The following is a 23,719-nucleotide window of genomic DNA, read 5'->3' on the forward strand; positions in this document are numbered from 1 at the left end:
TGTGTTTATTACAAACTTTAATTGCTTCTTATCCTAATAACTTTACAAATATAGAACTACATGCCAGTCTGGGGATGCTCAGTAGTGAATCACCCCTGTGAGGCACAGCTTAATGCCGCTATCATCCATGTGGGAGCAGTCTCAGTGGTGGCCTCAGCCATAGGGAAAAAGGGTCCTGAGGAAGGCTGCCTAGTGTGGCCAGGCCACCTGGCTTCAGGTCTGTGCAGGTGCTTCAACTGCACGATGCTCATTCTCTGTCCGTTGAGTCTCCATGTACTTTCGCATCTTTTCAACTATCCAGGAGGGTAGGACAAAGGATTTCAGCTCCTCTAACTTCAGGTCCAGGCATCCTCTGACAAAGACATTGAGGAAAAAAGTTGAAGACAGGATGTAGGCCCTGGCTCATTGGTACTGTAAAGTAGGGAGAGAGTAGGGGACAGATCTGGATTTACCTGTAATCATCGCTGGCAGCGAGGTCTCGGATGTCCTCTTCAATGAGGAGGTAGGCCTGGTGCAGGAGCAAAGGAGAGTGATCATCAACTCTGATTCATTTCTGTGTTGCTTAACCACACTTTATTAAACATTTGCTTGATATAAGGGCTGTAGGGAGGGGGGCATAGTTTATAACTTAGTAGGGGGAGTAAATAGGGACAGTTCCTTGAGGCAATCTTTCACTCAAACAGAAACTATGGGTGGGGGAGTGGAAACTGGTAACTATAACTTTCTCCTCTTTTAAAAAAGGACCCTGATCCTGGCCGGGTGTGGCTCAGTGGTTGAGGATCGACCTCAACCATAAGGTCACGGTTCGATTCCCAGTCAGGGCACATGTCCAGTTGTGGGCTACATCCCCAGTAGGGGGTATGCAGGTGGCAGCCAATCAATGATTCTCTCTCATCATTGATGTTTCTATCTCTCCCTCTTCCTCTCTGGAATAAGTAAAAATATATTAAAAAATAAAATAAAAAAGGATCCCAAGGTACTTAATAACAAAATGGCATGAGAGCTAGTGAAATATACATGGAAACAGGAAATTGGAGGAAGCTGTGTTAACTCTGGGAACCAAGATTATTTGGTTTTGAACTTTGTGGCAAAAGGGAAAACTGCTAGTAACTGGGCTGTATTGCCTTGGGGCCTGTAAAGCTGCTGGCACAATGCCATGGGCTGCAGTGGGCGAGAGCCCTCTTGTGAACTTCCCATAGAGGATGTTGTTCATCACATGAAAAAGTCTTCTGTGGGAGACATGTCTTTCTAGTCTTAGGGTCAGGAATAATTAGTTGTGTGTCCCTTGGGTCATTTGACTGTCATCTTAAGGACACAGCAAACTTTGTAACAGACCAGGTGTTCTTGAGAGGGGCCTAGAGCTGGAAACTCCGAAGTGCACTGGTCTCCAAAGTCAGCAATAAAAACAAAACAAAACAAAACAAAACACTAGTCTTGCTCATGGCCTAATATTAGATCCTATCTCCCCTCACCTATTTTTTTGAAACAGGGTGTAGGTATAAATATAGCAGTAAAATGAAAGGTAGCTTTCAATACCAGAAAGGAGATGGCATACTGGTTTGTAAGGCCATTAGAGTATAATAAGAGCAATCCCAGGACTGACTAAGCACTGTGTTGAGAAAAGATTCTTTAATGGTGTCAGGTGAAGAATGTTGTGATCGATGAGTGAAATCTGTCAACAGGCACAAGGGTTAATCAGTAGTGTGTCCTGTACCTGCCATTCTTCTGTTTAGCTAATAAAAGCTATGAATGAGGAATGAGATGGGGAGGGGCTGAGGGGGTGCTGTGCGGGAGACCTAGGGACAGCAAAGGGAATCCAGGGATTCCAGCCTGCTGTTCAGCACGAAGGAACGGGCCCCCTCTGCCCTCACACGCCTGCCTTTCTACGTTCAGACTTTGAGAGTCTCTCAGATTTGGAGGTAAGCTGCCACCAATAGCCAGAACCCTGGCTCCTGGGCTGCGTGGGTCTCTGGCAGTGTCACGAGGGAACAGTGCTCACCATCTTCCCCCCGGTTGCCCGCATGTGATGTTGCTCGGCCAGCCAGTGCTTGTCCTGGGGATCAGCTGCGTACTGTGAGGGATGAAGTCACAGGAGACATCAGCCTGGTGTGAAGGGCTTTCCTTATTTGCTCGCAGATCATACTCTTGGCCCTTGAGCAGTTCTTATGAACAAGACCTTGTCCTAGCTGGTGGATGCAGAGGGCTCACCAACCTCTTCAGAAAAAGTGAAGTTGAGCCCAGGAAACCAGATGCGGGACCCAATTTCCAGAGATTTAGTTTCCATCTAATCCCCAACCCCTTTGTTTCTCAATACACAGCATCTCAGGCAACGGGTTTGACTCTTATTATAGAGCTCTACTCCTCTTTGAAATAATGATTTGAGGAAGCTTATAACATATATGACTACTATGGTGACCATATTTTCTAAAACAAAAACCAGGACAATTCATGCTCAGGGGAAGGAAGGATAGCATCACATTTAAGAACCTGGTTTTGGAATTAGACAAAAAAGGTTTAAAGTCCGGTTTCTGCCACTTATTAGACAGTATAAACCTGGGCAGTAATTTCCTTGAGGCTCAGTTTCTTCATCTGTGAAAAAGACCGTATTAATACTTACACGGTTGTTGTTAAGAATAAGTAAAATGGGCCTGCTTGCATGCCCAAGCCTTCCCCCTTTCTTTCCCCACAGGGATGCATCTCCTAAACTCTAAGGGACCCCACAAGGCTTGCAACTAGGGCAACAATAGTCAGTGGCAATTCATCCTGGGCAAACCCCCTAAACCTGTCCCCAGAGCCCCCTTTTCTCTGACTTCTTAGTGAGCTAAAGAAGCCCATCCTAGGCTCATTTCCCCCGCCCTTTCCTGTTTCACTGTCCCCAACTTTAATAAACGTCCTCTTAAAAAAAAAAAAAAAAGAATAAAGTGGTGCATAAAAAGTGCTAAACATAGTATCTGACACATAATATGCTCAATATAGATAGGTTTTATAAAAACAGTCAGAACATTTGAAATAGAGATGAACTGTATGGTTATTAACTTTGAGTTTGAATAATTATTTCACCTCCCATCCTATATAATAAAAGGCTAATATGCAAATCGACCAAACAGCAGAATGACTGGTCACTATGATGCACACTGACCACCAGAGGGCAGATGCTCAATGCAGGAGCTGCCCCCTGGTGGTCACTCAGCCAGAAGCCAGGCTCATGGCTGGCGGGAGCTTCTCTGGTCTCCACAGCAGTGCTAAGGACCCCCTTCAGGGTCTCGGACTGCAAGAGGGTGCAGGCCAGGATGAGGGATCCCCCTCCCCCCCTGCCCAGTGCACTGGGCCTCTAATATAAGCATCAGTCAAAAACTTAAAAGTGTGCATTTTCTGACCCAGAAAAATCCCATTTCCCGGGATTTACCCTTCAGAATCACCGATATATGATTATAGTCATAACGCTATGCTTTTTTGTCTTCAGAGGAATTTTTTCCAGTTATGGCTTTAACTTGATATCCAGACAACAAAGCTCCCTGATTACACTTAATAAGAAAATTTAATCACCCCCTTATTGAGTATGTTTGCTACAGCCTTGGATTAACCTTTAACAAATAAAGGTTTAGTTGCCACAAAGCCTCAAGAATGTTCTCCCTGTGATGAATGTGTCTAAGTCTGTGTGGACTCGAGGATGCTGGGGGCTGTGAGAGTCACACTGTGGTTGAACCAACCCCTAGGGAGTCAGCCCTACTGAATCAATGATGCCAAGATGCTAGGAATGACTTCCTCAATCAACTTTTAAATAAATGAATATTTATAAAGAAATCTTCTGGGATCTATTCTAGTATTAGGTGTGTCCAGTAATTAAATATCTGGAGAAATGGGTTTCTTCTGTACTTTGTAGTTTAGCGGAAGATGGTGATGGAGCCTCTGCAGCATTGTTTATGATGGCAACTGTTGGAAAAAACTTAAATATCTAACAACAGGGGAGTAGTGAAATAAATGATGGAATATTTATTTTATGAATTCTATACAGCCATTATGATGAAATGAAGGAGCCCTGGCTTGTGCACCTAAGGGTCATGGATTTGATTTCTGGTCAAGGGTAGCAGGTTTGATCCCTGCCCTGGTCAGGGCTCGTGCGGGAGGCAACCAATCGATGTCTCTTTCACATCGATGTTTCTCTCTCTCCCCCTCCTGCCCTCCCTTCCACTTTCTTAAAAAAAAAAAATCAGCCAAAACCGGTTTGGCTCAGTGGATAGAGCGTCGGTCTGTGGACTGAAAGGTCCCAGGTTCGATTCCGGTCAAGGGCATGTACATTGGTTGCGGGCACATCCCCGGTAGGGGGTGTGCAGGAGGCAACTGGTCGATGTTTCTCTCTCATCGATGTTTCTAGCTCTCTATCCCTCTCCCTTCCTCTCTGTAAAGAATCAATAAAATATATTTAAAAAAAAAAAATCAATGGAAAAATATCCCCAGGTGAGGATTAACAATAAATAACTAAACAAAAATAAAATGAGGGAGGCTTAGTTTAATAACATGCACAAGAGCTCAGGTTTTGCTGAGGACAGACCTGACTCACTAGTTACCACTGAGTGATTCTGAACAAGTTCACTTAGCCTTTCTCACTTAGCCATTCCATCTTAAAGGAAGCTCCATGAAATAATGTGTGGCACCTAAAACCAGGTTTGGTACACAATAAACACACAAGACAAGTAGCTATTATTGAGGCACAGAGTTGTTGTGTAAATTATAAAAGGTAAAGGTCGAGGGCAACTAGAACCCAGATGCCTTGACTCCCAGATCGGTGCCATGTACAGTTCCTAGTGTCACATATTCCCCTGCAATGGCCTGCCTGACCCCCAGCTCTCACCTACCTTAAAGAGGTGTGGGTGCTTGATGTAGATTCTCCCTCTGGTGCCGCCCATCCCCAGGGCTCTGAAAAATAACCGACATGTGTAAGGATTCCTGCAGTTGTAGTCCTAGGGGTGGACTCCTTCCTCAGTGCCAAAGCTCCAAGACTTACTTGTTGGCTCGAGATCCTAACACAAAGGTGGTAGATTCATTCAGCCGAGCTGGGTCCCACTACACAAAAAATAGATGGGCTGGTGAGGGTGAGGTTTCTCTGATGGGCAGGAAAGAAACATTCCTCTCCCTCCCCTCTACCAACACCACCCTTATTCCATTATTCAAAACAGTTGATTCAAGAAACTGAATACTTACACTATGCTAGGCCCTGTGCTAGATACTGGGGATAAAGAGATGAGTAAGATAGTCTCTGTACTCCAGAGTCCACAGACTTATGTGTATAGATCAAGCATGTTAAACTCAAAGGCTAACACGGGCCAAATAAACGAGGCATGCGGCCTGCAGACCATGAGTTTGACATGCTTGGTATAGATAATTATACCATCATGAGATGGGCAATGATATACAGGCGAGTGTAGGTGGGAGGGGTGCCAAAGAGAAGGATAACAAGAAGGCTTCCTTAAAGAGGTAATTCGCAAGTTGATTCCGGAAGGATGAGCACAAGTTAGGGTGGGGGGGGAGGAAGAAGGGGCAGCATGAACAAAGGCAGGTGAGAGCTGGTGTGGGATGCTGGAGAGACCATGAACCATTCTGTGTTGCTAAAAGAGAGAGCACAGATTAGGGTGTGGCAATTAATGAGGCTGGAGAGAGAAGCAGAGAGGGCTGAAGGCCCTAGTACATTTGCTCATTCTGGAGGCTATGGGGAGTCACCGAGGAGCAGATCTGCTTTAAAGATAGCTCACTCTTCTGCAGTGTGGCTTCTGGATTTGAAGTGGCAGACTCCAGGCAGGGGGTGCAGCTCAGAGGTTGCTGTAACAGAGCAGTTTTGGAGGAAGATGAGGGTCTGAGCCAGGATAGCAGTAAGGAAGAGGAGGGAATAGCAACTGTGATATATTTATGAGGTGGAAGCATCCAGGGTGGAAGGAAAGGAAGAGGCAAAGATAACTAAAGTAGAGACCATAAAAGACAGCTGAAGAAAGATTCTGATATCCATTTTGGATATCTGAGTTGGAAATGCCATGGAAATTCCAGGCAGGGAGATCTAGTAGGTAGTTGGATATACCAGTTTTAAACTAGAAAGGGAGTGTGGGACAAACCAAGAGGTATGGCAGGTTTACTACAGTGGTCCCTGAAACCATAGGAGTGAATTATTTAGATCATCCAGAGAGGAACTAGATGGAGAAGTGGGCCAAGGAGGGAATTTTGGGGAATGCCCCTTTATATGGGTCATTGCTGAGGAAGAACTCCCCAAAGAGAGGAAGACCAGAAAGACCCCGGAGAATGCAGGACCACCTGTTTTAGGGAGCAGAGTTTTAGAAGAAAGGTGTGGTCACTGTGTGAAGGCAAAGGGCCAGCGCAACAAGAGGTGGGCCATTCATACTGGACACAGCCTCAACCAGGACAGTGAACCTTTCACCTACCTGCCTGCGTTTCCACATGTGATTTTACTTAAAGAGGATTCTACTGCTAAAAGGGCGTGTAAACAATGTTCCGGAGGCAACAGAGGCTAATGGTTAACAACACAAACTCTGGTGTTGACGGATCTTATGTTTGAGACTTGGCTCTACCACTTACTAGTATGCGACTTTGAACTTGTCCCTAAGCCTTAGTATAGACTCAAGTGTACTAAGCACATAAGATAACTAAATAAATGTAATTTCTGCTCACAGGGAGTTGGCAGGAAAGGAAGATCCTCAACTACAGAAGGGTAACAGAATTTATTGCATAAGGTTGTTATAAAGATTAAATGAGAGAAGCCGTGTGAAGATTGAGGGCCATGCCTGTCACATACTGAGTACTGGAAACACCACGAGCTTTGACAGGGAGAAGGCTTCAGCAGACTCAGCCTTCCCTTTGTTTACCCCTAACTCCAACCCCTGCTTGGGCTCCTTCTGGGAGGCCAGTGTTGGGGGTTGGGGAAGGGGCAAGATGGTTCTGGAATGGCATGCACACATCCTTCTCCACCCCAGCCCCTTTCCCTCCTGCTGGGCCCAGAGTCTTGACTGAGTCTCCCCCTAGGATGGAGGTCGCTGCTATGCTCACATAATCATACCTTGGGGCCTTCTCGGCGAATTGGTTCACAGGATTTTGGTTTCCACCTGATTGGGGGACAGAAGAAAGGTAACTTCTCTAAGTTCAGGCCCAGGATTGGCAGAAAGCCTGCTGGTGGTGGTGGGAGTTCCCCACACACTCTCACTTTAGCCTGGGTGTACTTCATCCAGGTAACCCATTAGAGGAGGCACAAAGGGAGAAAGCACTGGACTAGAAGCCATCCCAGGACGAGATCTGATATCAAGTCCAAGAACCTCTTTGAATTGCAGTTCCCATCTGTCAAAAGGAATACCAGCAGCAATGCTGTTGTGTTAGTGAGGAATGAACTTGCTCAGGTGGGACACAAATCTAGGTCTGATGATTACTACTACTCCATCTCTTAATCCAGGGCACCAGCTATCCCCATCGCTTTTAACCAGACCAGTAAGGCTTTATCTGCTTTAAATATTGGGCTTCCATGTAAAGTTTTGTTTGAAAAAAGATTCTGGCCCTAGCTGGTTTGGCTCAGTGGATAGAGCATCAGCCTGTGGACTGAAGGATCCTGGGTTCGACTCGGGTAAAGGGCACATGTCCGAGTTGCAGGCTCAATCCCCACTAGAGGGCATGCAGGAGGCAGCCTATCAATGATTCTTTCTCATCATTGATGTTTCTATCTCTCTCTCCTTCTCCCTTCCTCTCTGAAATAATATATATATATACATATATAATAATAATAATAATAATAATAATAATAAATATATGTATATATATAAAAATTCTGTTGCTTTAAAAATCTTTGAAAATGCCATCCTAGAGGGAATGGAGTTTTGCCCCTTAGTAGCTATATGATGCTGGGCAAGTAATTCTCTGAGTCTATTTCCTTATCAGCAAAATTAATTACACCTTCATTAGAGGGTTGATGTAAGGATTAAAAAGTACATATGTAAGGAGTTTAGACCAGTTATGGCACATTATAAACATTTAATATATACTAACAACAAAGAAAGTCTGGTGTTTAATCAAGCTGGCTGAACTGTTCTGGGGCAAAAGCAGGATAAAACACCCTCCTCCTTGCTGCTTTCTTTTCCTACCCCCCAAACCCGGTGACCCTCCTCCATGGTGACTTAAACAGATCTCACTTCTACGGGGACAGAACTCTGGCCGCTTTTCCTCCAGGCCCACTCCCTCCCGCTCCTCCCTTCAGCTCTGTTGGTCCCTACTCACACCATGCCAGGGGCTGCCCGGTCATTTGACTGGATGTGTCCAGGAGGCCGGCCCTTCCTCTGCCACAAAGAACAACTGTCAGAGCCTGACCGTGTGGAAGCCCCATCCCACCCTATTGCAGGTCCAGGGTCGCTGGTAGAGATGGTTTTTCCAAAGAGACGAAATGGTGCTTGAGAGTGAACAGGAAGAGAGAGTATTCCCAGGGCTCCTGCCTCTCATGCTAGAAAGGCCCCAGGGTGCACCGAGGAAGCCTACACCCTCCCTGGGGCTGCGAGGCCTTGCCCAGCCAGAAAACGTGGGGATGGTTTACCTTTTTGGGAATGGGACTTCCTCGATGAGCACCTTCCTCTTCTGCCTGCCGACCACGCTGCAGAAAAAGGAAAGGGAATCAGTGGAAGGCCGGCACCTGGGGGCTGCAGGCTCCTTGGGATTGCAGAAGACAGGGCCCTGGACCACACCCTCCCTGAGCCAGGCCCCAGACACTCTCCCAGCATGATGCTATTTGGACCTGGTCCTACAAATGGGTGGAACATGGAATGCCCCTGCCTCCCAGTCTGATCATTGCCCCCCTTTTAAACCCCAAGACAGTGACTCTGACCTTTATCCCTGGAAGCTCATGGGTCAATCTGGGTATAACTTTTTCTCCGTCTGAGAACAGCAGTTTTGCCTGAAAGGAAAAGATTGTGTTAACAGTCACTTATTTTGTGGGAAGCCTCTCTGCCTTCATTTTTACATACTCCAAACTGAGTGACAGCTGTTTCATGGTCAGTACAAAGGCACTCCAGTACATGCACATAAGCAGATATTCATTAACACCCCCGACACACACACAAATTGAGTACTAATGATCATTGTTGAAAAACTAGAAAATGTAAAAAAAAAAAAAAATCAAACCTGACATCTCAGTATCCACAGAATACTGTTAACATTTCAACGTAAATTCTTCCTCACTTTTTTCTTTTTCTTTTTATATTTTATTGATTTTTTTACAGAGAGGAAGGGAGAGGCATAGAGAGTTAGAAACATCGATGAGAGAGAAACATCAATCATCTGCCTCCTGCACACCCGCTACTGGGGATGTACCTGTAACCAAGGTACATACCCTTGACTGGAATTGAACCTGGGACCCCTCAGTCCGCAGGCCAATGCTCTATCCACTGAGCCAAACCGGTTAGGGCTCCTCCTCACTTTTTTTGATATAAATATATACTATGTGTGTTTTCTAACTAAATGCATTGATATACTATATACTCCTCAGGAAGCTGCCGTTTTCATTTAACAATATTATGTGCCTAGGAGGTAATTGGCTGAGGATGCAGCAGGAAATAACACAGCAAGGTCCTTACTTTTACGCAGCTTATATTCTGTGGGTGATGTGAATAATAAGCAAATAAATAAACATATAAACAAGCTGACTCAGATCATGATAAATGCTCTGAAGAAAAAAACCACAGACAGATGTGACAAGAGAATTGCCAGAAGGGAGGGCTCCGTGAAGCAGGAGGTCAGGGAAGGCCTTGCTGAGAAGGTAGCCTGAGCTGACGTGAGGAGGAGGAGGAGGAGGAGCACTTGAGAGCCCTGAGCACTGCCTCCTTCTGGAAACACTTTTCTACTGACTCCTGTGGCCACACTTCCCTGGTTTTTCTATTTCTCTAGCTGCTCTCTCTTAGCCTTCTTTGCTGGCTCGTTCTCCTAGATCTGGTTCTTTTCACTCTGTCCTCTTTCATTAGATATTCTGTCTGCTTTCTTCTATGCTCACAGCTTCAATTAACATCTATAAATTGATGACTGCAATTTTCTTTTTAATCTTCAGCTGTAGCCTCCCCTTTGTGCTCTAGACTTATATATCAGCCTGCTCATGTCTATGCATGGATGACTCAAATATGCTAGGTCCAAAATTGACCCTCTGATTTTCTCCACCAAAAGAGAAGAGTGCATAGTCTCAACACACATGTTTGTTATTTCATACCTGTTCACTTAACTAGGAAAGCAGGAACTCTGCTTGTTCGTTCATTCATTCATTCATTCACTTACTCTCTCAATCATTCAACAAACACTTAATGTACTAATATTAAGAGTCATATTCTAGGGCTAGGAATACAGCAGTGAACAAGATCAGGCCTCAACTCTTTTTTTTTTTTTTCCAAGGATAAACTCAGAGTTTGTGTTTATTATTATTGCCAACTGACATTTCATCACCTTTACATGTACAAATGTTAACAACTCGTAAGTTCTGTGTCCCAGGGATGTGGGCACGGTTTCGCTGGAAGGCCTCAACTCTTATAAAATTCAAGATTATAGCAGAGTTTAGGGGAAGGAAGGCAGAAAACAAACAAACAAACAAACCATTAATAATTTCAAGTTGAAACAAATAGTGGAAATAAACACGTGAAGTGACAGAGTGTAACTGGAGGTGGGGAAGGAAGTGAGATGGGGCTACTTTAGATGGAGCCAGTTATTAAACAGTTAAGGGGAGAGCACGTGAGGCAGTGAGAGCAGCAAGTGCAAAGGCCCCGAGTTGGTGTGCTGGAGAAGCAGGAGTTCAGTAGGCTAGAATACAGTCAATAGTGAGGTGGGAGGAGCTGACGTCCAAGAGGCAGGAGCCAGTCCACACAGGGCTCTGTGGGTCACAGCAAGGCAGGAGGGTTTTATTCTACCTGCAAAGTGAAGTCACTAACATGTTTCAAAGAGCAGAGTGAGACAATCTGGTTCATCTTTAAAAAGATGGGTCTGTTGTGCACCTAGGCCCGGGTGAGCCCAAGTGGCCCTGGGTCTGGGAGAGGCCAAGCGTCCCTGGGTCCGGGTGATACCATGTGTCCCTGGATCCGGATGAGGCCTCGTGCATCTAGGTCCGGGTGAGCCCAAGTGGCCCTGGGTCTGGGAGAGGCCAAGCGTCCCTGGGTCCGGGTGAGACCATGCGTCCCTGGATCCGGATGAGGCCTCGTGCACCTAGGCCCGGGTGAGCCCAAGTGGCCCTGGGTCTGGGAGAGGCCAAGCGTCCCTGGGTCCGGGTGAGACCATGTGTCCCAGGATCTGGGTGAGGCCTCGTGCACCTAGGCCCGGGTGAGCCCAAGTGGCCCTGGGTCGGGGAGAGGCCAAGCGTCCCTGGGTCCGGGTGAGACCATGTGTCCCTGGATCCGGGTGAGGCCTCGTGCACCTAGGCCCGGGTGAGCCCAAGTGGCCCTGGGTCTGGGAGAGGCCAAGCATCCCTGGGTCCGGGTGAGACCATGTGTCCCAGGATCCGGGTGAGGCCTCGTGCACCTAGGCCCGGGTGAGCCCAAGTGGCCCTGGGTCTGGGAGAGGCCAAGCATCCCTGGGTCAGGGTGAGACCATGTGTCCCTGGATCCGGGTGAGGCCTCGTGCACCTAGGCCCGGGTGAGCCCAAGTGGCCCTGGGTCGGGGAGAGGCCAAGCGTCCCTGGGTCCGGGTGAGACCATGTGTCCCTGGATCCGGGTGAGGCCTCGTGCACCTAGGCCCGGGTGAGCCCAAGTGGCCCTGGGTCTGGGAGAGGCCAAGCGTCCCTGGGTCCGGGTGAGACCATGTGTCCCTGGATCCGGGTGAGGCCTCGTGCACCTAGGCCCGGGTGAGCCCAAGTGGCCCTGGGTCTGGGAGAGGCCAAGCGTCCCTGGGTCCGGGTGAGACCATGTGTCCCTGGATCCGGGTGAGGCCTCGTGCACCTAGGCCCGGGTGAGCCCAAGTGGCCCTGGGTCTGGGAGAGGCCAAGCGTCCCTGGGTCCGGGTGAGACCATGTGTCCCTGGATCCGGATGAGGCCTCGTGCACCTAGGCCCGGGTGAGCCCAAGTGGCCCTGGGTCTGGGAGGGGCCAAACGTTCCTGGGTCTGGGTGAGACCATGTGTCCCTGGATCCAGGTGAGGCCTTGTGCAACTAAGCCCGGGTGAGGCCACGTGCCCCTGGGTCTGGGAGAGGCCAAGCGTCCCTGGGTACGGGTGAAGCCAGATCCCGGGTCCGGGTGAGGCCGTGCGCCCCTGGATCCATCCGGGTGAGGCTGGGTCCCAGGCCCGGGTGAGACCACGTGCCCCTTGGGTATGGGTGAGGCCACGTGCCCCTTAGTCCAGGTGACGCCGTGCCCCTGGGTTCGGCCGAGACCAAACCAGAGGGAGTCGGACCTCCATTACCACCATTTGTCCACCATCCAGAGCTGAGGGGTCAGTGCTGACATGTACACATAAGGAACTACTGGACATCGAAATTGGGTCTCAAAAGAACTGTTGGTCCAGGGGGAAGCTCGCTACAGATTGATTCATTTGCCTGTCAGCATAAATATTATTGCTCGTCTCACATTCAGTTCTTATTAGTATATATCTAGTGACATTTGATCTCATTCATCTAGAGGAAATGATGAACAACATAGACTGAGGAACAAGAACAGAACCAGAATCAAGGAGGCATCGATCGGACTATCGGGCCTCAGAGGGAGGATAGGGGAGGGTAGGGGGAGGGTGGGGGGGAGGGGGAGAGTTCAACCAAAGGACCTGTATGCATGCATATAAGCCTATCCAACGGTTAAGTTCAACAGGGGATTGGGGCATGCGTGAGGAGAGGGGTGGGATGGGAATGGGGGGATGAGGACAAATATGTGACACCTTAATCAATAAAGAAATTTAATAAAAAAAAAAATAAATTAAAAAAAAAAAAAAAAGGATAGAAATTAAAAAAAAAAAAAAAAAAAAAAAAAAAAAGATGGGTCTGGATGCTGTGAGAATAGAATGGAGGAAGTAGCTCAGGGCTGAGACATACATTTGGGAATCATCAGCAGTTAAATTTTTAGGCTTCAAAGCCCAGAATGAGAATGGGCCACTGAAGAGAAGGGGTCTGAGGACTGAACTCAGGAGTGCACCAATAGCCAGAGGTCAGGGAGAGAAGAGGAGCTCGCCCAGGAAGCTGAGGGGGTGTGGCCAATGAGGCTGGAGCCAAGAGGAGCATTCTAAGAAACATGACATGATTCACTGTGACAAATGCCACCAAGAAGCGGAGTAAGCTCTCACGGACAGCACGGAGTTCTTCTGCCCTTTCAGAGCTGAGGTCCAGGCCCTGATCTTGCTCTTTTCTGAGGCTGTGCCTGAGCAGCTAGCCAGCCGATCTTCTTATGATAATTACCCTTATAGACCTGAACTTAAACCAGCCTTTGTGGCTTTGATTAGGAAGAAATTTCCATCTCTGACAGCTAATGGTTTCACAGTCAAGCACAGAGTCTGGGTGATGCTGACAATTTCTATTAATAACAGCAGCTGACACATGCAAACAGGTTCACTACTATCCTGGGAACACAGCCATTTATAAACCTGATGTCATGCCTCCTGACCACACCCTGAGAGACAGGGGGGCAGAAAGGGTGATAGTCCTTAGGGGCTGTGACAACTTCAAAAATCAAGTCACAAGTACTTGTAGAGGTGAGATGGACCTTAGCTATTCTAACTCTTGCTTGTTGTAAGCCACAATTTCTTCATCCGTAAATTAGGGATTAAAATATGTCTTCTGTAGAGAGTTTCTTCCCAGATATAAATTAACAAATGACATAAAAACATTTATCATGGTATCCGGCATGTAGTAACTATTTCCCTCCCCTTCTGTCAGCAACAACCCCAAGCCCGACCTGGAAGTAAGTGGCTTCTCCGGCATCCCCCACTGATGACGGGATCACACTTCTTACTGGAGATCCCAGGGCTAAGCCCTCTGCCTACATCTCTGGTCCTATTTGGTCTCACCTGCTCTAGGCAGCTGCGACAGGCCTCCTGGATCAGCTGCTCTGCATCCACTTCTTCCCCAACGTTGTCTCGCACATTCAGTGCTGCCTTCTGGAAGAACTAGGGAGAAGTACAAAGAGCAAACTGAATATAAAAGGAAAGCTTTTAGCCCGGGCTGGTGTGGCTCAGTTGGTTGGGTGTCATCCTGTGCACCAAAAGGTTGCTGTTCGATTCCCAGTCAGAGCACATGCTTGGATTGCAGAATAGATCCCAGGTTGGGGGCATGCAGGAGGCAGCCGACCAATGTTTTGCTTTCACATTGATGTTTTTCTCTCTCTCCTTCTCTCTTTCTTTCTCTCTCAAACATAAAAATATATAAAAAGAGAAGCTTTTAGCTATCTCCACCATCTTGGAGCCTGGGGAAGCCTGCTGGGAACAGGACTTCTAAAATGACAAATACGTCTGGAAGGCTGTGGTCCAAGGCCATTTTTGCTGGCTATGAGCAGGGTTTCTGGAACTAGAGGACGCACACAGCTCTTCCTGAAACTGAAGGTGTTTATGCTCGAGGTGAAACGGAATACTATCTAGGCAAGAGATGTGCTGATGTGTACAGTAAAGAACAGTGACTCCTGGTGGCAAAGCAAACAAAACCAGAGTCATCTGCGGAAAGGAACTCAAGCTCATAGAAACAGTGGCGTGGCTCCTGCCCAATTCTGAAGCAACTTTCCTGCTAAGCCTATTGGGGCACAGAATCCGTGTAATGCTCTAGGATTTAAACTTATTGAAAAGTAAATAAAAGTGAATTTGTTCTCTTGTACTGTTGTTAAATGGGTTAAACACAAAGAAATAAATAGAAGAGAAGCTTTTATCATATCTCATACAGAAGGGAAAAGTGATTCTGAGTATGGCTTTGAGATCAGACAGATTTAGATTCATATTCCAGGTTCATTTCCCCACTCTATCCTCATTTAAGGAGGAGCATAATCATAGAGGGGCCCAAAAGATGGTCATTACAGCATTAATGTGTAAATAGTGCAAAATCAAAGAATAACTTAAATGTCCAGGTATAACTTAAATAAATTATGGCACAGCCATACCATAAATATGCAAATATTAAAAATCATAGTAAGAAAGAAAATCACAGTAAGGACATATAGCAAAATATATTTTTGACCTGAAAGGTGACTACTGAGGGATCTAACACTTTGCTCTAGAGACATGAGTTGGGCTCTCATTATGAATGTGTTCTCAGTCCTTGGTTTGGGGCCTCACATCACCTAGTTTTCAGGCTCATGCTCTCCCTTTTACCCAGGGGTGGAACCTCCTGCTTTCCCTTTCCCCAGTCAGTTGGAGCTGCTGGTGTCCTGAGGCCCTGGCCAGGTCTCACTCCTCCCATCCTACAGATGTTCCTTTGAGATTGGACAAAGTCAGATTCAACCAGGACCTTCTAGTCTGGATCTTTTCTGAACACTGTCAAACAAAGTGATCAGATGAGGTCAGGTCAAATCAAAGTTGTGATGTAATCAACTTATTTGTACTTTGTTCAAACACAAGTATGATAAGGAGGTATCTTTACTGACTATAAAGAGGGAAGCTTAGTGCCACAAATAGTATTTATCCAGCATTTGTCCAGGGGAGAAGGTTCCTGAATCATGGTATCCATTATTGGGATAAGCAATAAGAAAAGGGCTTTGGAGGCAGGCAATCACAGATTAAATCCTGGCCTAGCCTTCCCTTACTGGCTTCATTATTTCTGCACATGTAAAGGTGTGGAGGTATGAGAATACATGGTGCATTCTGGGACATACAAAAAGTAGGGATAGTAATGAAGGGAATAAGGGGTGTGTGGCTGGGGTCTGATCACTTTGGGCCATATATGCCATAAGGAATTTGAATTTTACCCAGAGACAATGGAAATTCATTGAGGAATTTTATTTATGTACTAGAGGCCTGGTGCACAAATTCGTGCATGGGTGGGGTCCCTTGGCCTGCCTGGTGATCAAGGCCTATGGGCGGGAGGCTGGCTGGCTGGGGGAAGGGACCACAGGAGGTTGGCTGGCAGGGCCCTCCCCCCCCCACACACATCGGGGCCATGGGGGGAGGGGCTGGCCCAGCAGGAGGAGGGGCCACGGGAGATTGGCCGTCGCCCCACCCTCCAATTGGGGCCCCATGGGAGCCAGCCTGGCCAGGAAGAGGGGGCATTTGCGGGTGTGGCCGGCTTGGGGGAGGGGTTGCGGGTTTGCCGACCAGCCCTGCCCCCCCCCCCCGCCCCTGATTGGGGTCGGGGGCCAATAAGGGGTAGGGCCAGCTGGGGGGAGGGGCTACGGGAGGTTGGCCAGCCGCAGTGGGCATCATAGAGACCGGTTGTTCTGGTTGTTCCAGTCATTTCGGTCACTGGCTTTTTATATATATAGATGCGTGCATGCATGCATGTATTTATTTATTATTTGTATTTATTTCAGAGAGGGAGAGGGAGAGAGAGAGAAACATCAATGATGAGAGAGAATCACCTATTGGCTGTCTCCTATTGGGGATTGAGCTCACAACCTGGGGATGTGCCCTGACCGGGAATCAAACCGAGATCTCCTGGTTCATAGGCAGATGTTCAACAAGTGAGCCACATTGGCCGGGCACTACTTTTAAAATACATACAGAATTGGACTCTTTCCCAACATTTGCACTGTTAACACTCAAGCCACTATCATCTCAAGTCTCCTACCTGGTCCTCCTGCAGTATATTCTCTATACAACAGTCAGAGTAACTCTTTAAAAAATGTTCATTTTTAAAGAGCTTTATTTTACTCACAATAAAACACAAAGTCCTTACGATGGCTTCAAGGTTCTGGCATGAGCTGGGCCCCTGCTATGTCTCTGATCACCTCTCCTATTACTCTCCCCTGGCTCAGTCTGTTTCAGTCACACTGGCCACTTGGGGGCTTTGAATGTGCCTAGCACAGTCCTGCCTCAGGGCCTCTGGCCTGTTCCCTCAGCTGGGATGGCTTCTCACCCAGGTTTCTGCATGGCTTGTTCTTTTCTCACTTTATTCAAATCTCTGCTTAACCCTTTGCACTCGCTTGCTTTTTTCTCGATTCCTTTATTCTACTTGGGATTTAATTTTTTAAGTACCCCAGATTTTACAAAGCGCAGCAGTAGAATAAAAAACTGGAGTTTCTTTTCATAGAAACTTATTTATTTGGATTTTTTTATATTTCAAATTATTGATACATTCAAAGAGTAATTTTAATCTCAACATCCGAGTGCAAAAGGTTAAACGTTCTTTTATCATAGGACTTTCCCAGTCACAATCTATGAGATAGCACCTCTGTTCCCCATTGGTCACTCTCTTCCCCTTCTCTCTGGCGTTACCTAACAAGGTACAAATTTGCTAAAAGAGGGCAAGGACATTGTCCATTTTGTTCACTGCTACATCCCCATCCCCAGTGCCTAGAATAGTGTCTGCCATTATGGTAGACACTCAGTAGATACTTCTTGAATGAATGAGTAAACATAGAGGAGGGAGGTCTAGGAAGAAAAACAGAGTTCAGTTCTGAATATGCTGGGTTTGAAGCATCTGAGAGGCATTCAGGTAGAATCATGTAGAACTTTATTTATGGTCCTAGAAAATAAGTTTTTTTTTTTGTTCTTAATCCTTACCTGAGGATATTTTTCCATTGATTTTTAGGGAGAGTAGAAGAGAGAGGGAAAGACAGAGAGAAACACTGATAAGAGAGAAACACATCCTGCATGAGCCCCAACCAGGGCCTGGGCCAGGAAGGAGCCAGCAACCGAGGTACGAGGCCTTGACCGGAACTGAACCTGGGACCCTTTGGTCCGCAGGCTGATGCTCTATCCACTGAGCCAAACTGGCTAGGGTGAAAAAGAATTTAAATAATGAGAATGGTGATATTATTAAACCAATAATAAAAGCACTTGTTATGTTCCAAGCACATTTCTGAGCACGTTACACTTAAAGTCATTTCATCCTCACAATAGTTTGGCCAAAGAGGTGTTCAAATTACCCCTAAAGAGAAAAAAAGTTCTTGGGAGTTCAGAATGGGAAAACTCTAGATATCTGTGTGCACTAGAGAGAGCCAGGGAGATAGTGAGCAGGAAAGGACTGCTCATGAGTCTTTCTCCCGATTAATGTTTTACTTTTGTGTCCCCTCTCACCTTCATGTACTTGTTGAACACAGTCTGGATCTCCTCGTTGATGCTAGGCTGCAGCACAGCTCGAAGGAGGTCCATGGAGATAGCAGGATCTGTGAAACTGCATTCAGGAGGGAGGCACAGTCAGGGGACACATCCCAAACACATCCTTTCTTAGTCTGCCCAGCTAGTTATTGACATAGGATCCTTTAATGACAATAATAGATAGTTTTTACTGAAAACTAGCTATGTGCCCAGGTTCTCTGTAAACTACATAGATGCATGCCTTTATTTCATCTCATAACTCTCTGAAATGAATATTGTTTTAAAAGTGTTATGAAATGCTGTATAATACTTATATAGAAAAGTCTATACACATTAACAAAGAGTGTTAGTGAACATCCATTTAATCACTATCCAGGTCAAAAAATATAATCAGCATTTCAAAGGCCCATCTTGTGCTCTCTCCCTTCCCTTTTATTATCTATTTAATGATGACAATTATTATTAATTATTACCCTATTACCACAGGGTAATAGTACTCTATGGATACTATTAGCCACACTTTAAAAAAATATGTTTTTATTGATTTCAGAGAGGGAGAGAGGATAGAAACATCAATGATGAGAATGACTGATTGGTTGCCTCTAGCACGCCCCCTACTGGGAATCGAGCCAGCAACCCCCCAATGTGCCCTGACCAGGAATTCAACTGTGATCTCCTGGTTCATGGGTTGAAACTCAACCACTGAGCCACACCAGGCTTAGGTGGCTCAGGCACTGTTTCATCTATCCGTTCCCCTCATTTTGAATATGAATTCAGAGGGGGAAGTGACTTGCTCAAGGTCACACAGAGCCACAGAATCTGAGTCTCCTCTTTTCTAGTCCAGTGGTCATTCTACTGCGCGACGCTCTCTTCTCAGCCCTCTACAACTAGGACCCCAAAGCTGCCTTCCAAGACAGTGCCTGGGAGGTAAGTCCCATCCAGAGTCATCCTTACCTGGTGGTCATCTGTGAGCGGCGGCCCCTTCGCTGCACCTGCCGGTGCTTTATCATTATGTTCCAAGGATTCTGTGGGGACCAAGGGAGCAGGTGTCACCGAAGTCTGTGACACTGGGGTGAAGGCGGAGGGTGAGTATGAAGTTAAACCTAGACAGCCCTGCTTCTCAGGTGTTTGCACCACTTCTCCCACCTTGCGATGGATCGGGGGCGGGCAGTGACTGGAAGGCCCTTCCAGGGAAGAGAAACTCAGGGAGAGATTCCTGCCTCAAAAGTCCCGACCCCACCTTTTCAGGAACGGCTGGAGGAAGGGAACCAGTGTTTACCGAGGACCTACTCTGGTGGCAGGTGATGCGTGCTGGGGGCGCTTTACCGCTTTTATATCCCATCCCCACAACCTTAGGAGGCAGATACTAATCTTCTCCGCTTTGTAGAAGAAGAAACGGGGGCCTTGACAGGACTGACCCACGTCACCTAGCGAGGAGGGCGGCACCAGAACCTGAATCCTGGTCGTCGGACTGAGAAAAACGCCAACCCCGTCGGCAGCTCCAGCCACCGCGTTCTTTTGCCCGCGGGCTAGGGTCCCGGGAACCCGAGGCCCTGCCGGCCCGAGCCCAGGCCGCCCGGCCTCCCTCGGGGCACTCTCACCGTGAGGACCAGCTGCCCCGCTGCGCCCGCGTCTCCCAGCTCCGGGCCGCCCCGCTCGGCCCCGCCGGGTCCCCGCGGCTGCTCGGCGTCGCCAGTGGCCCCCATGGCGCCCCCGATCCTCACAACTCTAGCCCGACTCTGCCAATGGGCCGGAAAGTGGCCCCGTGACGTCATTGGAACGCGCGGCCGCCTGCCTGAAAGCGCGCCGCGGCGAACAGCGGAGTTACCATGGGAACCAACCGCCGCTTCCAGCCCGGGAGACCCTGGAGACCTGGCGAGAGTGGGTGGGCGGGGCTCCCTCCGCGGAGGGGCCGCTTAGCGGGTGTGGACTCCGGGTGCTCAGTCAAGAATCGTTCTCCGTCTGAAGTGCGGGGCAGAGAAAGGGGAGCAGGTTTCCAGGGTTGAAGTTGGGGAATTTAGGGGAGCGTTTCGTACAGCAGCGTCTGCAGTTCAGTCTTTGAAAACTGTAGACTTTCATATGCCCTGTACTGAGCCCCCAGAACTGGAGTGGACACGGAACCCCCACGACAGGAAGCCCAGGCCATCCCTAGCACTCACCCACCGGGTCATTCTTTTTATTTTTTAAAAATATATTTTTATTGATTTCAAAGAGGAAGGGAGAGGGAGAGAAAGTTAGAAACATCAATGATGAAAATCATTGATTGGCTACCTCCTGCATGCCCTACATTGGGGATCCAACCCTCAACCTGACCTCCTGGTTCATAGGTCTACCCTCAACCAGTGAGCCATGCTGGCTGGGCATCCACCGGGTCTTAACAGGCTTCCACCCCAGGGGCTGCCATCCTCTTGGGTCTGAAGGCATCAGAATAAAGGCTGGGACTTGGACCGTGGATTGCTCCAATCCCAGGGAGCTGGACTTCTCTCCCCAGACTCTGATTCTGGGGTGGGCGGGGGATGCCAGGGGTTTAACAGCCATAGAGTTCCCCAGAGCTCCCCTTAACTCTGCCTTAGATGTAAGGAGGCCCTGAATAGAATTGGACTGATTTATGGTAGAGAAAGTTACTTTTTCCAGGTCCCAACACAGGGTAGTAGGAAGTGGGTGAGTTATTTTATTCTATTGCTTTTTGAGAGAGAGAGAAAAAGAGAGAGAGAGTACATTGATTGACTCCCTCCCACAGGCAGTCTGACCAGGGATTTAACTCAAAACCTGGGTATGTGCCCTGTCTGTGTGAGTTTTGCAGTTAGCAAGATCTGATTTGAAATCCAGTATGGAATGGTGATTAAGAACTACGAAATTGGCCTGCCTATCTTTGTTTTACCGTTTACTAGCTGTGTGACCCACGTTTCTTTGTGCACCTTAGTTTCTCCATCTGTAGCATGGGGATAATAGTAACAAACTCATAGGTTACAGTGAGGATTAAGTGAGTTAATTAATATAAAGCACTTAGAACTGTGGCACAAGTAAACCCTCAAGCAATGCTGTCATTACTTTTATTAAATTCCAGCAGCCACCACACAGTAGCTTTAGGATCTTGGGCAATTTTCTTCAGCCCCTCTGAGCTACTTTTACCTCTGCAAGATTATAGTGAGGATTAAAATAATGTATATAAAGCACATCAATCTTTATGCTCCAATATCAGCCTTAAAACAATAAGGCAAAAGACACACACACACACACACACACACACACACACACACACACACACCACAATACAAAAACAAGGCAACTTCCTGACACTGAACTCTTTGGCACTATTAGGAGGATTTTATCTTGAGTCTTGGATGTTCCCTGCCCTTTAACCTCACTGGGCTAAGCAGTGCCACTGGTATTAGGTAACATGGCTGACCAAAGTCATAAACAGATAGATAAAGCAAAATATAAGTAAATAGAGGCCCTAACTGGTTTGGCTCAGTGGATAGAGCATCGGCCTATGGACTGAAGGGTCCTGGGTTTGATGCCAGTCATGGACACATGCCTGGTTTGCAGGCTCGATCCCCAGTGGGGGGCATGCAGAAGGAAACGGATCAATGATTCCCTCTCATCATGGAGGTTTCTATCTTTCTTTCCCTCTCCCTTCTTCTCTGAAATAAGTAAATATATATATATATATTTAAAAAGAAATAGAGCAAGAAGAGATAATAAAAGGATTTTATATGGTCTAGATTTACTTGAATCATAGCAACTATTCTTTGTGGTTCTGTCAACCAGCCTTCATACAGTCCTAGGATGGCCTGTGTGGGCCAGAGGGACCAAAATGCAGGTTTTGGTGCATTTAAATTAGTTCTGAGCAGACACAAAGATAGGTCTTTGTAGCTTTTTGAGTTTCTAAGTATCTGTTTTCTAGGTTGCTAGGATGAACAAGAGCCACAGTGCATTTTATGAACTTTGGTTATTTTCTTACTAAGTCCTGTCATTGTGTCCTTCCAAGGCCCTTTAGGGCTCTCTTTGATCCTCGATCCAGTGGCCTTCCCTCCAATTTTCCAGGTTTGTCACCATTGTCCAGGGCTATTGCGTATTGTGCATTACAGAGCTTGATCACCACTCTGTGCCCTTTCATAGTGACAGGAATTTTCCCACACACCAGCAACCAATCATTTTTCTTCTTGTCAGAGAGGCCGTCCTTGGCAACTATTATAAAAGAGCAAACTTTGGGGCTGGATTTAGGCCAGTCTCCTAGTCCTACCTTTCTGGGCAAGGTGAACACCTCTGGCCTGACCTGAGCTCTCATCTCAACTCTCAGCATCATCATCATGTTGAGCTCCCTCTTCCTCCTGAAGGCACTTCTTGTTCTTGGGTGCCTGACGTCCTGGGTGGCTGCAGGAGAGCATGGTGAGTCATCATCCCTGGCTAGCAGTAACAGAAAGTGACCAGAGAAGTCGTCCCCTGTCTCCTCCCAGAGTGAGGGCCTCATTGGTGGACATGGCCATCTCGGTAGGACGGGACTGGGTGCAGAGGTTCTTGGGACAGCTAGGGTGGGTTTCCCAGGCTTTCTTCACCCTCTCTGTCAATAATGTCAATATCTGTGTTTTCCGATGGTCTTAGGCTCTATAGCAGCGGTTCTCAACCTGCGACCCACAGGTTGAGAACCGCTAGCAGGGTCGCCTAAGACCATTGGAAAACATAGATATTTACAATTCATAACAGTAGCAAAATTACAGTTATGAAGTAGCAATGAAAATAATTTTATGGTTGGGGGTCACCACAACATGAGGAATTGTATTAAAGGGTCGCGGCATTAGGAAGGTTGAGAACCACTGTCCTAGAGAGTCTTACATGAGAACAGGAGCACCCCAGTCTTTCTTTCTCTCTCTCTAGTTGCAGAATGGTTGGTCCTTTAGTAGTGGTGTGTGTGTGTGTGTGTGTGTGTGTGTGTGTGTTATTGGTTGTGTGGATGGAGAGGTACATGGTTGCAGGGGTATTTAGATAGGAGTGTTTGGAGAGGCTGAAAGTTCTTGAAGTACATTTGGCTTCCATTCCCCATTTTTTGAGGCCTGGCCAGTTACGCCAACCTCTTTTGCGGTGAAAGAAGGAGAATGTCCTCTTGACAAGAACCCGTGCAAAGATTTGTGCCAAGGGGATGAGTAGTGTCTGGCTGGGCGGAAGTGCTGCAGCACAGGCTGTGGTCAGGTCTGCCGAAGAGGCATTCCCAAGGGTATGTTGGAATGAGGGGCAAAATCCAAGTGTGCTTCCTGATCTTGCCTCTGGGCTAGAAAGACCCAGAGAACTTCCTGCCTCCTACATTGGCTCTGGAAATCTAACTGGCCGAGAGCACCTCTTCTTTCTCCTTTTGGGGTCTCTTCTCCTTTAACACCCAGTGCCTCCAGTCCTTTGTCTATCAGGGAAGAACATGTGACTGATGATCTATCTCTGTCTTTCACTTTGAACTCAGGGTTCTTGTGAAGGCTGGAAGGCAGAGCTGTGAAGGGAAGCCTGTTTAAGATCGGATGAATGGAGTAAACCCTAGAGCCAGACAGACTTTCGTAAGCCTTAAATCAGCC

At 47.3% G+C, this 23,719-nt stretch overlaps 2 protein-coding genes across 5 annotated transcripts in view; one reads left to right on the forward strand and one right to left on the reverse strand.

The window, feature by feature from the left end:
* DNTTIP1 (deoxynucleotidyltransferase terminal interacting protein 1) lies at positions 1-20,011 on the reverse strand. Of its 4 annotated transcripts, none has more exons than XM_008158795.3 (13): positions 19,760-20,011; positions 19,113-19,183; positions 18,138-18,234; positions 13,989-14,087; positions 8,861-8,929; positions 8,573-8,629; positions 8,263-8,321; positions 7,061-7,106; positions 5,006-5,064; positions 4,857-4,917; positions 2,000-2,071; positions 453-508; positions 1-352 (listed from the first exon to the last, which is right to left on the reverse strand). In XM_008158795.3, the coding sequence occupies exons 1-13, from the start codon at positions 19,931-19,933 to the stop codon at positions 214-216; spliced, it is 1,059 nt and encodes a 352-aa protein (XP_008157017.2). In that variant the 5' UTR covers positions 19,934-20,011; the 3' UTR covers positions 1-213. The 4 variants fall into 4 exon arrangements, with proteins under 4 accessions (XP_008157017.2, XP_027993499.1, XP_054580374.1 ...); XM_028137698.2 differs by having other exon boundaries at positions 19,113-19,225; positions 19,760-20,009; XM_054724399.1 differs by lacking the exon at positions 19,760-20,011 and adding an exon at positions 19,577-19,653.
* The window catches only part of WFDC3 (WAP four-disulfide core domain 3), an 11,616-nt gene continuing 7,858 nt past the window's right edge, over positions 19,962-23,719 (forward strand). The window contains 3 exon segments of the mRNA XM_008161221.3: positions 19,962-20,043; positions 22,462-22,550; positions 23,221-23,373. Of these exon segments, the coding sequence (XP_008159443.2) occupies positions 19,988-20,043; positions 22,462-22,550; positions 23,221-23,373 (298 nt within the window). The 5' untranslated portion in view covers positions 19,962-19,987.

The sequence above is a fragment of the Eptesicus fuscus genome, chromosome 12 (assembly GCF_027574615.1).
Source record: "Eptesicus fuscus isolate TK198812 chromosome 12, DD_ASM_mEF_20220401, whole genome shotgun sequence".
Classification (NCBI taxonomy): Eukaryota; Metazoa; Chordata; class Mammalia; order Chiroptera; family Vespertilionidae; genus Eptesicus; species Eptesicus fuscus.

What these genes read in the sequence shown, in the direction of transcription:
- DNTTIP1 (XM_008158795.3), bottom strand. Translation starts at nt 19,933, where the DNA reads ATGACGTCACGGGGCCACTTTCCGGCCCATTGGCAGAGTCGGGCTAGA. An exon ending in GTCGCAGCTGCCTAGAGCAG is followed by an intron (nt 8,930 to 13,988) that starts GTGAGACCAAAT and finishes TTTTCCTTTCAG; the next exon opens with GCAAAACTGCTGTTCTCAGA. An exon ending in GAAGTCCCATTCCCAAAAAG is followed by an intron (nt 8,322 to 8,572) that starts GTAAACCATCCC and finishes TCTTTGTGGCAG; the next exon opens with AGGAAGGGCCGGCCTCCTGG.